Raw genomic sequence first — 18,083 nt, 5'->3', positions numbered from 1 at the left:
ACAAGCTCTCAGACTCTCTGACAAAAAAGGATTGGTTGCTAAAATGTGAGCTGTGAAACCAGCGTTGCCTGAAATTACAAAAACTTTTAGAGGTTTAGTGAAATAGTAAAGAGATACAGATGAAATTGTAAGAAAAAATGTAAAAGCAGCTGGTTTTGTACATTTTCTTTAAGTATATTTTGCTTCATTGTGAGTGTAAAAGGACCCACAGGACCTGAAAAATACTGAAAAATAACATTAACTGCAAACTTGGAGACTTGAGTGAAAATCTACTGTGTTTGCAGCTCAGAGACGTGACATTACAATTATCATAATGGGTTCTGTAGACAGAAGAAGAAGGGTCAGGAAAGAGAAAGCACCTCAACATTTTATAGAAAACATGACTTAAAAGAGGTTACTTCTATCACTTTCTCTTATGAATGTGTTTCACTGCAACCTTTTCAACCTGCTGAGGCTCACATTGTATCCTCCTGTAAAGATCTACCGGCGACGGAGCGTCACGTTTTATCCCTCCGTCATTATTCTGGATGTCACATGTCTCTTGTGTGGGAGCAAAGCAGGAGTTGGACAAAGCTTTGTCTCAGAAAGCAAAACAGAAATGAGAACGCGGATGACATTTGTCTGGCTAAACAATTGCCGGCTCACTCTCGTATTTTGACCTTGGGCAGCGACAACAACAACAATCACGGTTTGTCTCTGAGAGGAATAGCTGGCCTTCAATCACAGTGAGCTCAGCCCCCTCCTTCACACGACTGTGAGAATAGAGAGCAAAAAAAGTGAGAGCTGCATTCGTGCACCAATCAGTAATCCACAAGTTTAGACTTGTTTGATCCGGTAAATAATTGGTACTTTTCCTTTACTGAAGAATGGATTTATGAACAAAGAATAGAATCTGCCTGCCCTCATTAAAAAGACAATCATGCTCTCTGGGCACAGAAACCATATTTCATATATTTCAGTAATTTTGCTTTAATCAAAGGGTCCTTGAGCAAGATGCTTTACATTAACAGATAGTAGAAGACTCTAGATTTACTGGGCTTTAAGGTTGTAATCCTTAAAGATCCCCTCCAGACGTGACATAAAACATAAAAATACTGAACAACTATATGTGTCTGATATGGTTTTTAATCCATCTAATCCTTCTCCCTCACTGAAAAATCCAGAATTTATGAATATGCAAATATTTTTCATTGCAAAAGTTGAATAAGATGTCTCCTACTTCGCTGTAAAGTCCATTCTCAGTGATGGTGCACTGGAGATGTCACATTTCCACATTTTAGTTTAATACTGGACCACGATTGGCTCCAAACTAGTTGTGATGTCATAAATCATGCTCCTAGATACACGTCTTAGACTCAGATTTAAGCTGAGCAAAGAGAAACTTTCCACTTTCAGCAGAATATGAAAGGAAATTCTGCTCATACATCATTCTGCACAGTGAGGCTTAAACAGCAAACTGGAGGAACGAGAAGCAAAACACATTTTTAAGTTGAGGGGAATTTAAGCTTCACCATGATATAATCTTCTGATTTGTAAAACTATAAAATATCTGGCAATATTACAAATGTAATGACTATGTTATACGACACAATTACTATTGGTAATATACAGTTAATATTAACATATCTAGCAAATAAATGTAATATATTTCTATGTCATTGCACAATAAACTCATATCTACCAACAAATCCTCCAAACAAATGGCACATACAAGCATTTTCTGATCTGACGCCCTCTATTGGCAGTAATCAGCAGGACGACATCATCTGTCTGCCTTCCAAGACTGTTACAAATCACTGTTGAAATAATAATTATGTTTCATGATGTGTCAACGCTGTGGTTAAGGTATGGTTAGGTTTAGGGAAACATCATGGTTTGGTTTAAATAGGTACTTTGTTAAGGTTAGGGAAGTAATTAGGCTTTGTCATCATGGTTACAATCATAGACTATATATAAAGATGGATGACATCTGCCATCTTGCTTTTGTGACATCATTTGCAACAGAGTCTGTGCAGTAGAGTTGGGGGGTTGGGGTCTGGGGGGGGGGGGGGGGGGGGGATGACGGCCCGCGTGACACACCCCCTCAATTTGACTGACAGCTGTCCCGCTGCTGTAAACCAGCAGCTACAGCTGGTAGTGAATCACAGACGAAAACGTACATCAGTGTCTTCCATCAGAAGCTGCTGCGGTCACTCAGCTCGTCCTCCGGGTGTCTCCTGAGGGCAGCTGTCAATCACAGCTGTCAATCATGATGTCACACCCCCTTTTTATACCATCAAATAACTAATTAAAAACAATCTGATCAGAAAAACGAGCATTTGAATATCCATCAGCGTGAGAAGAACTATCTAAAATCACAGAAACCATCTTTGGGAAAAATTTATTTGACGTGACAAAACTTTAGAAATACCTCTCAGTACAACACAAATAACACAACAGCATCACACACGGGTATAACTGCAGCCTCCAAAATTACTATGAAGTTGAAGCACCACCTCTTTAAAACAGTTTCAACAAAAAATAAATTACAACCTTCATCAAGGTGGGAGCTTTTGGTGTAACAAATAAACTGGCAACTGAGCTTATGATGAAGTGGATGAGATGAATCCATGCTGCCTCTATTCCTTCTGAACTTGTAAGCAAACACAAATTAATTAAATCTGTTGAGGACAAGATTTTCATCCCTACATAATTGGTGTTTCACAACACAGATAATAAGCTATAATCTATTTTTACACCTCAATGAGCAGCTGCCAGTTTGAAAGTGTGAAACTGTTTAAATGAGACGAGGAGGATTGCTGGAAAAATAGCGGGGAGCTCAAGTGAATTTCTATGGATAAATAAAAGCTGCAGAACAAATATCACAGTAGCTAGAAATTCATTTCAACAATACCTGTAATGCTCATATTTCGAGAATGGTGGTGTTTTTTTTTCTGGTGAGCAGTGTAACAGGGGAGAACTGACAGCTACAACCAGCTCTGACAGTCAGTATTCCCGAGAGATTTTAGCTTTCCAACAGCAGAAACTCTGTAGTCTCCTCATAGACAACGTTGTACACGACCTCTCCTAACAAAATACCAAGACTGCTGCTTGACGTCAGCCATGGAAACAGCCCAGCTATACAACTATTAGTGTACAACTTCCAGTGTAGCAGGAGGAACTGCTGAAAGCTGGAGATGAATGCCAAGAATTCATACTGTGGGCCTGCTGAATCCTTATGAATGAAGTCCAACATAATCCTGAAAGCACGCGTTGTTAGTGTCGTCTGACTGCAAAGTCATGCTTTTCAAGAGGTATCCAGTCAAGAGATTTTCCTCTTTAAACCCTCAGCAATTCATGAGCCACACTTTAGGAATGAACATACAAAGCTAAGCCAGCCACACCGCTTCAATAAAAACACCTACGACAGTCTGACCAGGATCCAACAAGCTGCACAGTTCCAGTGATTCTTCTACCCAGCAGGGATTTCAAATAACCACACAGCAGGGGCCAGACGTATGACCGATGTGTATGCACAAAAATCATGCATACCCCATTTCCCCACACATAAAGTGGTGTTTATAAAACTACAACATGCAGTGAGAATGCTCCCAACTCTCACATACTTCAGATCAGTGGGCTGCAGGTGATATGAAGAGGTGGAGATGGAGTGAAATGTAACATAATCTAAATAAAATATAAAATTAATTGTTCTGGACTGATTATGTATGTGTTTATGCAGTCTACATGGCAGGTTGTATCATTCTTTTAATTTAAGATTGGATAGGTTATGATACAATATGATACGATACGATAGACTTTATTGTCCCAGAGTGGGAAATTTGCCTTGGACATCACAGTGTCTGCAGTATAAAATCACAGCAGCAACAATAAAACAACAGATACATGTATAAATCAATAGTCCATCTACATTAGGAAAAGTGCACACATAGAGTACGATATGTAACGGCGATCACAGCGAGAAAGACAGCTGAGGTATAAGTATATTTCAGTCTAGGTTTGTTAAAGGGCTTTAATCCACAAGGGGGACTAAGGGATGTTTAAAACAGTGGTGCCTGCTGAAGGGGACCCTGTAGCGCCTGAGCAGGAGCTGATAGGTTGGAGGACATGAGTTGTACTTGAGATGATTATTTTTTGGGCCTGTCTCATTATGGATTGTCTAAAAAAAGGACTGGGATGTTGGCAGACTCCCATGACTTTCATGTTTGTCTGTATAAGGCGGGTAAACTGGGCCTTTGACTGTACTGTCAGGTTACCAAACGATGCAGAGACACTATGGTGTAGGAGTATTAGTTTTATTTCTGTTTTATTATTTTTATTTTATCCTTAATTGTGACACACCTTGTAAAGTCGGTTTTCAAAATGAGTGCTACAAATGAGTCATTGATTACATTTCTGACGTTTGATAATGATGATTGAGATAGTTTGATGATGGTTTACAGCTACATGTGATGCTATAAATAGCCACACAGCCGTGCGTAATGGTTGCACACAATGACAGCTGCTGTGGCATTGTTGGACACCCTCTCTGATGCAACATAATCGGTGAGAATGCGTAACTTCTTTCTCCTTTGTTTCACTGACAGGTGTAAAGACTGGTGGGCGAGTCTACATCCACTTATGAAACAGAACCATGCGTCTGCACGGCTTTATAAATCTGATGAAAAGGACACATTTGCATACTGTATTTCTGGCTTTGTGCGTACAAACAGTTCATGTATGATGCATCTGGTCCCAGGAATTTATCCCTTTCATAAAAACTACGCACACACATAAAAAAACACACAAACATTCATACTAACATGTATGAGCTTCAACAATCTGGCTTTAGAAAATTCCACAGCAAAGAAACCTCAACGCAGCTTTTGATTGATGATCGATCGCCACATTCTATTAGATCACCTACAAAATTCTATTGGTCGCAATGAAACTGTTCTCTCTTGGTTTAGATCACACTTATCTGACAGATCTCACTTTGTTTTTCACAACAACTGTTGATCAGACCACAAGAAGGTCAGTTATGGTGTGCCACAGGGATCTGTGCTCGGTCCTATTCTTGTTGCCCCTTGGTACTTATCAATAATTTCAAACTTGGTTCCCATTCCTATGTAGATGATACTCAGCTTTACGTCTCCATTAAGCCTGACATCTATCATCAGCTGGTGAAACTGGAAGAATGCATGTCAGAAATCACACACACACACACACGTCCTTCTTTTGAAGGCTGAGAAAACTGAAATGCGAATTCTTGATCAAAAGCAGCTTAGAAATAAATTCTGTGAACTCACTCTGAACATAGCTGGTTCCACAATTGCACGAAGCCCTTATAGTAGAAACCTCTGTTTCCTATTTGATCCTAATCTCTCCTTTGAGAACATAAACAATATTACAAAGACTGCATATTTTCACTTATACAATATTGCCAAGATACATCCCATTCTTTCCACGGCTGAAACACTTGTTCATGCATTTCTTTCATCAAGGCTTGACTATTGTCATACACTTTTCTCTGGCTTACCTAAATCAACTATTAGCAAAGTACAACTTGTACAAAATACTGCTGCCAGGATATTAACCAAAACAAGAAATTTTGATCGTATTCCCCCTGTTCTTATTTCATTACATTGGCTCCCTGTATGTGCTAGATCTGACTTTTAACTTATAAAATATTACCTGGACTTGCACCATCCTACTTATCATCTCCAGTCACTCCTCATATATCTGCTACAGCTCTATGATCTCAAAATGCCGGTCCCCTGACTACTCCAAAAATAAATAAAACATCAGTAGGTGGTGGGGTCTTCTCTTACCAAGCCTCTCTTCTTCCTACCAAAATTCGAGAGGCTATCTCAGTGGACTCATTAACTCATAAACTCAAAAACATCTTTTTTCACCAGCCTTCAACCTCACTTAGTCTGACCTAAATACTAAACTACAGGTATCCAACTTATATGCAGTCTGTGTGTGCATAGTTACGTATATGTACTGTATGTTACATATTTTTGTATATATACACGTGTTGTCATCTGTATCCAGATAAGAATGTTCAAGAGTCTCATGTACATACTTTGTCTTTTTGCTTTTTACTTTTAAATATTTCAAATATTCTGTTTATAATGCTCTATATATAGTTTATCTCACTTCTATACGATTTTATACTTTCTGTTAATGTTGCTCATTACTGTTTTTATTATACGTACAGCCCTTTGAGGCACACGTTGTGATATTGAACTACAATAAATATATTCATTCTGGCTCCCTATATCTCCGACTTTGTGAACAGTTCAAAAAAGGTCTGATGTTGTTTTGTGAATGGCTTTTTCCTGGTTGGAGAATATTTTTCAGTGGGACCAAATGATAAGCTCATGATTTAATTAGGCTGTCAAAGCTGTCAGAGGCAGACGGATGGGGACACGTCTTAAATGATACAGCAGAGTTTCAAAGTTGGAAGTGGGAGTATTTTTCTCCTGTTTGAAGTTTTCTTTTACTGACATCCTCAAAAGTTCCTCAACACAGAAACGCAGGATTCTTTCAGATAATGTAGCAACACTAATGTATATGTTACGGCCATCAGTTTTAATTATTACCTCTTTGTTTCCATCAGTTTGGCATTGCGGACAGATCTGAATACGTCCAATGAGCCTCTGCTGTCATTGCTTTGGAGAAGATGCCAATCAGAGGAGCAAATCAGGGGCTGTATTCAGTGTAAGAGAAGCTCCTAACTGGCTGAGTTACGAGGAACTTTAAAATAAAGGGTGTGTCGGGCCTTAATTTAGGACTCCTAAGGTTTTGGGCTAAGAGTATTTTGCAAAGCATTTAGTACTAATGCAACAATGCAAACCCTTCATCATTGCGATTGGAGATGAAAACAAGGCACCTTAATTGCAGTAGGGCTGCAACTAATGATTGTTTTCATTATTGATTAATCTGCCAATTTTTTCTCAATTATTCATTTGGTCTACAGAATGATTGAAAATAGTGAAAAGTTGCCATTATATTTTCCAGAGTCAAAGGTGATATCTTCAGATGTCTTGTTTTGTCTGATCAACAGTCCTTAACCAAGATTTACAATTTACTGTTATGTTTGACAAAGAAAAGCATTAAATCATCACATTTGAGAAGCTCAAACTAGCAAAAAAATGACTAAACTGATTAATCGATTATCATAATAGTTTCCAATTACCTCTCTGCCGATCAACTAATCGATTAATTGGCTAGTTGTTGTACTCTAAATTTGGTCTCAAATAAAACTGTGGTTGGCTTTAAAGAACTTCTTAGAAAAGTCCATGCTAAAACATTAATGCAGTTTTTACATACATTAATGATTGTGTACAACGTTTCAGTTATATAAAGCATGTAAACACCAGGTTTTGGTGTCAGTCCTTCAGGACGAAACATCTTTCTATAAAGTCATGAACGAAAATTCAGCGTTGGTACAAAAACATATCCACTGCAGAGAAAGCTTTGATACAAATATCCTGAATTGTAGTAGTGTAGTACAGCTATATAGTACAGTGATCAGAATGCAATGCAGCAACAAAGATATGGGATGACAAAAAAAAAAGATCTACACTCCCGTTTGCATTTCAAATGAAAGTGGGATTCAAAAAGCACAAAAGTGGTTATTCAAAGTTACAACAGTTCATCCTGACAATAAGGATACATACATGCTGTGCTGTGGTTTTCAGAGATGTAACAGAATTCAAGGACTCAAAGTTTGAATGAAAAGCTCCCATAGAGGCAGCTGAAGAAAAGTCATTGCCTACAGTAACAGAGCAATACATTACATCTGGCTGTCTCTTCTCTTCTGCACGCTTCTGTGGCAACTAAGCCTGTTGCTTAGCAACCTCTTAATCAATACCTGGTCCTTGCCAGAACAAAGCAGAACAACGAGAGGGGAAATAATGAAGGAACATTTAGCTAGCAGCCGTACAGTACAAAAGCCATGTCAGACACCATTTGTGTGTGTTTCAATCACTGACGGTGACCATTAGCAACCTCTCGCTATCGTTGGCTTATTGAATACGTGTATTACAGGGGTGGTGGAATGAGGTATACACAGTCTAAAACGTTTGGATTATAGGGATTAGACACTGCAAGGCAGGCTGGATTAAATATTTCCTATCAAAGGGACATAGACGGAGCTCATTTCATTTGGTCAACAATGTCTGAACTGTGCTGTATGTCATTGCCATTCAGTTTTTTTTATCTTTTGATATTTTTATGTGACAAACACAAAACTAGTGTTATTAGGAATGTGTTGTACTGAAACAAACCAGGGAACATTTAACCTAAGGAACCGTAAGAGGCAGGCTAACATTAGCATTTTTGCATATTTTTGCATTAATCTCAAATTACATTTTGTCACATAGTTTTAGAAATAGTCTGAAAATAACATCAGTGGCACTAGATTAAAAGTCAGTATTTAGTCTCTGGGAACCATGAATGTCTGTACCCAATTTTTTTTCCACAGAAATTCATCCAAAAGTTGCCAAGAAACTGAATATTACTTACATAAAACTTTAAATGCTAATTAGAAAATATGAGCAGAGGAACTTTATGAGACTTAAGAGACTAGAATTATTCAAGTCAAGTCAAGGATATTTTTATAGTCCAATATCTCAAATTTACCTCAAGGGGCTTTAGAACCAGTACAGCACACAACATCCTCTATTCTTAGACCCTTGATTCAGGTAAGGAAAACTCAGGGAAAAATGGAAGAAACATCAGGAAGAGCAACACTATGGTACTCCTCTCACCAATTCTGTAACAGCGTCCATCAGCGCACCTAAGAAAGTACCAGACCTCCAAATCTCAACTCAGGACAGTATAAATTTAATAAAACTTGTCCATTAAAGGCAAAAAAATGCCCAATATATATCTTGAAAAAATTAGTTGCAGCGTTATTTAAACATAAAGTGATGACATAAAACATATATTTTATGGACATAAGGTAACAAAATGTGGATGCTGATAGCTGAATACATATTTGACTAGATTTCTCATATGTAAATCGATTTTTTTTTTCTTTTCAAAAAGTACACCCACTTTGTCCAAGCTGTCAAGAATCAGTAAAATATGAGTAGGTGTAAGGCGTGTGTGTGTGTGTGTGTGTGTGTGTGTGTGTGTGTGTCAAAAAAAAAAAAAAAAAAAAAGGTGAGAATGAGAGCGCAAGTGCAGATCAAATCAGTGCAAGTGTGCAGGTACAGTGAAGCTGGAAAGCTGCTGTGTGTGTGGAAAGTGAGTGGGAGACCGGTGTCATACAGTACACCTTCTTGTGGGCGAGTGGAGGTGGAGCTAAGCGTCCGGTCAGGTAAACAGAGATCACACACCACCACATCTCCGAGGACATTTATCCCACTTTGTGTTTCCAGTGCACTTTCACAGTCAAGCCAGTCATCTGGGCACCTTTAAGAACAAACCAAGAGGTTGTTACGCCTCCTGAATGCCATGTTTCCACATTCACAAACACAAATATGTTATGCGGATCCCCTTTGACACTTAAAGCCTATGCTTTTACTTAAATAAGAAAAGTATTTTTAACAATTTATAAACATATTTTTTTTGCTGGAAAAATGATTACAGAAGATTTTGAAATGTAGAAAAAAAAAGATTAAAGCAAGAGAGAAAAAAAAAAAAATCTTGCAAAGGAGAAATGGAAAAATCCATCATCACATGTAGGAGGTAATAATGCACATGCAATGAGTGGGTGCATGTAAAGTGCATGAGGGCGGTGATAGAATAAACCTCGTGGCTGTAGGATGCATCCTGATGAAGAAAGAAAAAGCTTTATTTCACTTTTTTTAAGCCAGAGTTTTTAGAGGCACAGTTGACTAACAATGACAGAGATGTCTCTGATGAGAAATTCAAATTTCCTTTTAAGTGGGCTGTAGTTATTTACTGTATCAACAGAGAAACAATGGACTAAATATAATCCTGGTCAGTAATACTCCTTTCATACAGGAGACACATGTATGATGTTTTTATACTAAATTTTATATGAGGTTTATATTTTAAGGTTTTAATATGGACACGACAAAGAAAAACTCTACAAGTCTAGTTCCACCGAGATTTCTGCTAAACCGCCACATAAAATACGTATTAGATAGAGTTCAATTTTAACTTTGGTTCAGTTTCTCTCTCTCTTGCTCTCTCATTCACTCACTAACACTTTCTCATTGTTGCTCTTTTTGTAGACTATTTCAGTAGTATGGAAACGTTCACAAATGTTGTCTGAACATCATCAACATCCATCAACCATCCTGCATCCCTAAATAGGGCGTTCACACTAGAGTTGGTTGGTTGGTTGACCTCACAATGTTAATTTTTCATTTTTTTTCCATTGATCAATACATATTTTCATTTATATGTAAAGATAGCAAGTATGCAAAATAATCAAAATGTCTCTCAGAGTGCACAGAGGTCCACTGTTACATATTACATCTAATAAAATATTCATTGTCATCAAAGATTTTTACAAGAAAGTTATATTTTATGTTTTTCATGCAGTATTGTTAATTACAATCTTTCCTTGTGCTCCAAATTATGTTTACTTGGTATATTTGCTACTATATGTTAAGCTGTGAGAAGAAAAATACAGACTAAGTGTCCCCGTGCTGGAAAAATCCATCAAAGTCATCTTTTAGCCAACGGCTAACAGGATTGTCAAACCTTAAAAAATTAACTTTTGCATTAAAGGGAAAATCCAAAGACTTTGAAAAGTGTGAAAAGTGTGGGGACCATTTATGGACTTCCTGAAAAATGGCGGCTTTTTCAATACAAGGATTTTGTCAATCTTAAAGTATAAAGTTGTGACTTTATATAATGGATATTTTTTTTATAACAACAATGTATCAAATGACAATGTGTAATGTGAGAGGCGTCACTCGTAGTGATGAATCTACAGAGAATCATCACCCGACTCTGCCACTCACTGCGGCTTTATAGCGAGTTTCAGCTCATTGTTTAGCTGTCTGGCTGCAACTTTACTGTTTCGCTTCTTTCTCACTGCTCTCATAGCAGCTGTTTTCAGAGAAAAAGCTCTAAAAACCCGCTGTACACTACCTGCTCAGCACCACGGCAAACAGACACAGTTAGCGACTAGCTAGTGGAGCATTTAGCAGCTAAAGAACCAGATATTTCCCTCAGGAGTTGGTAGCGAGCAAACACAGAGCTGAAGGAGAGTGAATATTGAACCTCTAAAACAATAAAAACTCACTATTAGTTAGCACGATACAATCATATGATGTGATGCCACTGAAAGTGTCTCTAGTTCAGATTATAGCACAAAAAAACAAAGCTCTTAACCACACATGCACATGTACCAGTGCTGCACAATATGTTCACAGTACTTTTGATCTAAAACTTACTGGAAATAATGGAAAAGAAATTCAAGGATTTCATAGTGTGAGTTTGTAGTTTAGTACTACTAGTAGAAATTTCAACACAATGACAAACTAGAGAATCTGATTTGCACCAAATTCAGCTCTTTCTATTCATTTGAAGTACACTGTGTTAAAACTATTACACACACACACACACACACACACACACACAAACATGTCATTACTCAAATTCTCTTTCCTACACAGTGATTCAAGGTTTCATCAAAACTTTTAAGAGGACTGCATAATATTCTCTGATTCAAAATGCCGGGGGATAAATGTATTGATTAAAAATGCACAAGGTCATACAGGAGCCTACGGGAGCTTTAACTAGTTTCTCTGGGCTGAAAAGTATTTGTATTTCTTTCTTTTAATTTACACTACACCCATAATAAAATCAGTTTAGAGTTAGTTAAAAGAAGTACTGCAATCAAAATACTGAAAATACAATTCACTGTTCAAGTGTATTTTCTCTACTACTGAGTGTGTCATTATGTTTCTCTTGCTGCGTCCTCCACTAACGGAAATAATCTAATCTATGTGCTCCTCGGTTCGCCTGCACTTTGTTTTACTGTCTGCTCAGCTGCTTAATGAGGAAATTATTTAGATGCTTTCCTGTTTGTCTCGGTTGTTTCCTATCATTTAAAATCAATGAACTTGAGGATTCATGACTTGGTCTCGTACAGATGTTCACCTCGAAAGAAGTGTGTGTGTGTAGAAGTAGGACAAAAAAAATCACACACCAAGTTTTTTTTAATATATATATCAGGGATTCACTACTGAACTGAAGCCTACTTACACAGTGGGCTACGTGCTTCACTTTATGACTCCCTTCAACACCCCAGCTGCGTCAAGTACTGAAGTAGTGCTGCAACTAATTATTGATTAATCTGCAGATTATTTTCTTGATAAATAGATTAATCGTTTTGTCAATAAATGTACAGAAATAGTATAAAATGCCCGTAATAATTTCTTAGAGCCCAAGGTAACACCTTCAAATGTCTTGTTTTGTCTGCTCAACAGTCCAAAATCCAAAGATAATTAGTTTTCTATCATGTAGACACACTGAAGTTTCAAATCCTCACATCTGAGAATCTGCAACCAGCAAATATTTGGCATTTTTTGTTGAAAAAATGATTAAAACAATTATTAGCTTATCAAAATAGCTGCCGATTAATTTTCTGTTGATCGACTAGTCGTTGCAGCTCTGAACTGGTTGGATGTAGATTTCTTTTTGACTTCTTTTGACAACAAAATGTCTCCAATCAACATTAATTCAAAACATGGAAATGACTTCCAACATACGAGTGCACTGGGGAAAGGCATCTAAACCATTTGGCATCAGTAGGCATTAAGGCTCGGCTCCAGCACCCATTTAATGTCAAACACAGGAGCCAAATCGATACTTAAACAAAATATTCAAGTGAAAAAAAGAAATCTACAGTCACTGCGATCCAAATGCACCATTGACTAACAACACAAAAGCAGTTATGGTTAAATTGAGTTAAGTAATAACATCTCTCATAGTTTTTTTTAATTGAAAACATGTTGGAAACGTCTACTTAGTCCCTATTTTTTGTGCTAATGATGTCTTTCAGTTACGTTTCAACCATTTTTACCTTTAGGAACTATTCTGGCTTCGGTCCCTCTGAGTGATGGTCAACACTTCAGTGGAGAGAAGCACACACGAGCCTTTAATGTCTTAATGCTGAGAATGTTTATTGAAGTTACTCAATCAAGGAGAACTGTAAACAGCGAACATCCAAGTTGGTGTAACTCGGATGCTGTCTCTTCCTGTACTGCCCTCTGACAGTCTGAGTGTTAGTATTTAAGCCCAGCAGATTGGCCTACGATATGGAAAATCAGTCTAATCGGTTCACTAGTTTCTATTTGGCCACAGATTCCACCTATCTTTGTTGTCTAGAAGGGTCCTCTTTGGCCTTGGCCTACCATGGCAGTGCTGATATACCCTTTATCAGAGAGGCTTCTGCTTTCAACAAAACATCACAGACAACTGACGCCTTGAGGAGAGATTAAGAATTAGAGCGTGACCTCAAGGCGTCGTCTTGACCCAATGTCACTCCAACCTGTAACCCCTAAAGCCGGTTCTAACCTATGACTCTACCGTCCCATTTACAATGAAAGACAAATACTGTTCCAGTCTCCTCCTTATGTAGTAGATCTTTCTTGTGTACAAGCTGAGAGAATGTGATGATTATTTTCTCAATTAATTGTTTGTTCTATAAAATGTCAGAAAATGGTGAAAATGTCAAATACTGTTTCCCAGAACAACAACAACCCAAAGACATTCAGATTACTGTCATAGAGGACCAAATAAACCAGAAATATTCACATTTGAGAAGCTGGAATCAGAGAAATTGGAAATTTTTGTTCTTAATAAATGACTCAAAACGATCAACCAATTATCAAAATCGTTGGGGATTAATCAATTAATTGTTTCAACTCTTTTTTCTTTTATTGTTTTGATACATGAAAGCTGTCAAACAGAACTATCCCATTAAAATTAACATCCTAATCTCCAGTAATTCTCTGGTCACTTTCACACAGACACCAAACGATACAGTTACAGCTATTTTTATGCTCCGTGTTTGATGCAAATCTCTGCAAATCCCTCTGGCTCGGAAAGCAGTATGACACATCATGTCTGGCAGCCAGCGTCCTCCATAAATCAAAAGCCCCTCTTGAGTATTCTCATGAATATTACAATGCAATCAATGCAGAATACATCAGCACCGGCTTTCTTACAAAGCAAGAAAACCTAAGAAACTAAAAAGAACAAAGGCAAGTTAAATCTGTGATGTAATGTGCCACCAGCCCGAGTAAATTCCCTGTGAGTGTAAAAGAGGTTTTTTATTATTTTCTCCTTTTATTGTCATCACAGCAGCTCCAAGATTTGTCTCTTGATAAAGTTTAATCAGTACATTTTATCTGCAAGCACCAGAAAATTCTAAACAAGACTTTGAGAAATCTTTTTGCTGGTTTGAGCTTGATTTAACAACCAAATCAGAAAAAAATAACATAAGACTCAATTTTCTAAGGCACAGCTTACACTTAAAAAGGAGACGTGTCATGTTTTTTATTTGTGTGTGTGATTTTCAGTTATATACTGTTATGATGTTAGATGTCTGTGTTAAACATGGTCCAAAACTTGAGGTGAACATATGTAAAAATGCTGCCTTCAAGTCAAAATCCAGGGTTTCAACATGCTCTGAACGCCGTTTTCAATGTTACCTCTATTTCCTCATCGTGATGCCATCAGATTGTTCGCGCATACCCACCAACGGCCGTCTGTTCTGTAACCTTTGTTGCTAAGGTTGTTGAAATCCTACTACTGTTTGTTTACGTAGCCTTCAAAGTCTGCTGAGGGGCAGCTTCTTGAAGCTGACCAATCAGAACAGGGTGGGCTCATCGGGAGGTGGGCCTTAAAGAGACAGGAGCTAAAACGGCCTGTTTCAGACAGAGGCTGAACTGAGGAGCTGTATAAAGAGCCAGTATAAGATAAGTAAGGAGTCTTTTGAACTGTAAATCATGCAAAGATATTCTAGTAGAGCACAAGAATAAAAAATATAGACCTGGAAATGTGCAGGATACATCCTCTTTAATATTTAAAATAGTGCAAAGACTGTTATCCAAACTCTAAATTCTGTCTTAATCCTAAAATAGATTCAAACTTTTTGATTTTGTCTTGGAAACTGCAACATCCACATTCTGAATCAATGCAAACAGTTTTCTTACTCGTCTTTAAAAGTGATTTTTTGTGAAGCCTTACTTTTTGCTTAACCTCTTCACCACATTCTCAGACTAAGTGATCTGCACTCTGCAGTAAAGAGTTTCAGATCTTAAGCTCACAAAACAACACTCTGCCCTGTGGATAGTCACAGGAATCACATTCACTGTCAGATCTATTTCAGTTTGAACCCTCTAGCCACCCATCAACATGCGTTTCAGATGACAGCACCCAGCACAAAAGACGCAGTGATGAGCACTGAGTTGGACACTGACCTTTGTCGCTCTGGCTGAAGACAGCCATGGTCTGTCCGCCCACTGTGTGCATAGTGAAGGGATGATCTCTGGGCACCTGCAGCGATGCATCCTTCTCCCCCACAGCAGCCAGCTCCTCATTCAGGCTGAAACGTACCTGAGAAACACAGCCGAATCGAGGTGAATGGTCATTTAACAGTCTACTCTGGTTCATCAGATAAGGTCAAATATGAGAAGATGAACATTATTGATCCCTGCGAAGGAACAGTGCAGCAGCAGACAGTGATGGTATACAACAAAGAAAAAAACATAGAAAAATATGGCAAACCAATAAATATGACCTCTGTTATGTGACTAAAAATATTCAATACACGCAGTGTGAATGAGTGAAAACTATCAAAACTACCAGCTGAATTCAAGAAAATGTTTACAAAGAAACAAATCAATGGAAAGGGCTTAAAAGATCAATATATATGCATTATATCAAGATGTTTGGGCTGTAAAGTGTCAGAAAATGGTGAAAAATGTCGATCACTGTTTATAAAAGCCCAACGAGCAACCCAAAATGTTTTGTTTTGTCCTGACCAACAGATTGCAAACCAAATATATTCAAATTACTGTCACAGAGGACTAAAAAAAACCCTGAAAATATTCACATTTAAGAGGCTGGAACCAGAGAATTTCAATTTCTTTTTTCATGTAAAAATGACTCACAACGATTAATCGATTATCAAAATAGTTAGCGATCGACTAATTGTTGTAGCTCTAAAAGCTGTCTCACCTCTGTTTTGCTGTGCTTCCTGTCAGGTGGATGAGAAGACAAATAAAAGATTAAAAAAAGTGTGCATCACTGATACTGATTATCAAATGGAAAACATATAAAACATGTATCAAAGGACATTTCCAGAATGAGATACGTACTTTCCAATGGTGATCTTTCCCACTTCTCCCTTTTCTGTTGCTTTGTCCCATTGCTGAGCCAAATACTTGGGAACCTAGTGAGAGATTTGGCAATTCAGGTGTTTTATTGAGATAACCAGTAAAATACAGACAGACAAATACACATTAAACTCAACAAAGAGGATCAAGTCAGCTTCTAACTTTTACGAATCATTTTGATACAATTTTTGATTTAGACAATGATTAAGCTGCTTAATTTAAACTGACAGCTAATAGTGTTAACTGATAAACAAGACAAAATGTGAATCAATACTGGTTTAGCATCCTGAAAGTTATTGATTAATTTGATCATCTCCAGGTGAACAAACCTTTACAAGCCACACGCCTTTACTTTGTTTGACTCCAGATAGATTAACCTCCATTTTATCTGACATATTGTAGAAAGTTGTACAGACAGATTGAACCAGGTGAACAAGACTGGAAGGTTTCCACACCTCAGCTCAGTCAGGAGTTTTCAATTAAGCAATTACTAATTAAAACTTCCTGTTACATCTTTCAAAATAAAACTGATACATGACACAAACAATAAAAAATATTTGGAGAGCTATAAAAATATCTGTATGTTCAACAGAAACTTTTCTGTCTGCAGTTTATTTTATATCTTTATATTATTTTATATCTTATTATCTTATTTTATCTTTTGGTCTGGGCCAGACAAGCTTCTTCTTCTTCTTCTTCTTCTTCTTCATCTTCCTCTCCTCCTTCTTTATATTTTATTTATTTATGTATGTAGTATGTAAGTGTTAATTTTGATGTAATATAATGAGTAAAGCACAATATATGGTGCATATATTTAAATTAGTCTGTGTTAACTGGAGTAACCACAAAGCAAACCAGAGAACATGTATTATTCCAGCAGAGAAATGTTGAACCCTATACAAAGACAGAGGGGGGAATGGGAAGTTAATGAGGGACCAGCTGAGCTTTTATCCTGAGGCTCCCTTGCAGCTACATCCGGCCATGATCTGCAAATTAATCATTTGGTAACTGCCGCTGACCACTGACAAAATATCTGCATTATAAATTGGATCAAAAAGAGCTATGGACTAATGTGATGTTGCAACAGAAGAAGTATTCAGATCCTTTACTTAAATAAAAGTACAAATACAGCAATGTAAAAATACTCCATTACAAGTAAAAGTTCTGCATGAAAAATCCTACTTAAGTAAAAGTATTAACAGCAGAATGTAGTTAAAGTATTGCAGTAAAAGCAGTGATTTGGTCCCTCTGATTGATATATTATCATATATGACATCATTAGATTATTGATACCAACATCAGTGTGTGAGCAGCATGTTACTGCTGTAGCTGCTGGAGGTGGAGCTGGTGTGAATTACTTTATATGCAGTTAGTTAGTTTAGTCCAGTGGTTCCCAACCTAGGGGTCGGGCCCCTCCAAAGGGTCACTAGATAAATCTAAGGGGTCGTGAGATGATTAATGGGAGAGGAAAGAAGAAAAAACAAACTTCTGATACATAAATCTGTTTTCAGTTTTTGGACTTTTTCTCTAATCTTTGACTTTTGGTGAAATATTGGATCATTTGAACATTTATTGAAATGAAACCATGTAAGAAGTTTAGAGGGAAAATCACTATTTGGTGGAGATGTTAACAACTCATAGACATCTGAAATGTGACCCCGACTACACACTGCTTTTTGTAAGATGTCAAAAGCCAAAAAGGTTGGAATCCACTGGTTTCATCTTTAACAATGTGTTGTATTTTAAAAGCTTGTTATA

The 18,083-nt window shown here is 37.4% G+C and overlaps 1 protein-coding gene across 1 annotated transcript in view; it reads right to left on the bottom strand.

The window, feature by feature from the left end:
* LOC137192492 (general transcription factor IIF subunit 2-like) overlaps window positions 1–16,794 on the bottom strand; it is a 54,827-nt gene extending 38,033 nt beyond the window's left edge. Inside the window, exons 1-4 of the mRNA XM_067603236.1 lie at window positions 16,655–16,794; window positions 16,308–16,381; window positions 16,168–16,186; window positions 15,408–15,543 (exon numbers count right to left, since the gene is read on the bottom strand). Coding sequence (XP_067459337.1) covers window positions 15,408–15,543; window positions 16,168–16,186; window positions 16,308–16,381; window positions 16,655–16,720 — 295 coding nt within the window. The 5' untranslated portion in view covers window positions 16,721–16,794. The remainder of the gene's footprint in view (window positions 1–15,407; window positions 15,544–16,167; window positions 16,187–16,307; window positions 16,382–16,654) is intronic.
* Window positions 16,795–18,083: the final 1,289 nt, after the last annotated feature.

This window comes from Thunnus thynnus, chromosome 11 (assembly GCF_963924715.1).
Source record: "Thunnus thynnus chromosome 11, fThuThy2.1, whole genome shotgun sequence".
Classification (NCBI taxonomy): Eukaryota; Metazoa; Chordata; class Actinopteri; order Scombriformes; family Scombridae; genus Thunnus; species Thunnus thynnus.
The sequence above is the reverse complement of the archived record's forward strand: the minus strand, read 5'-3'. Positions and strand labels throughout refer to the sequence as shown.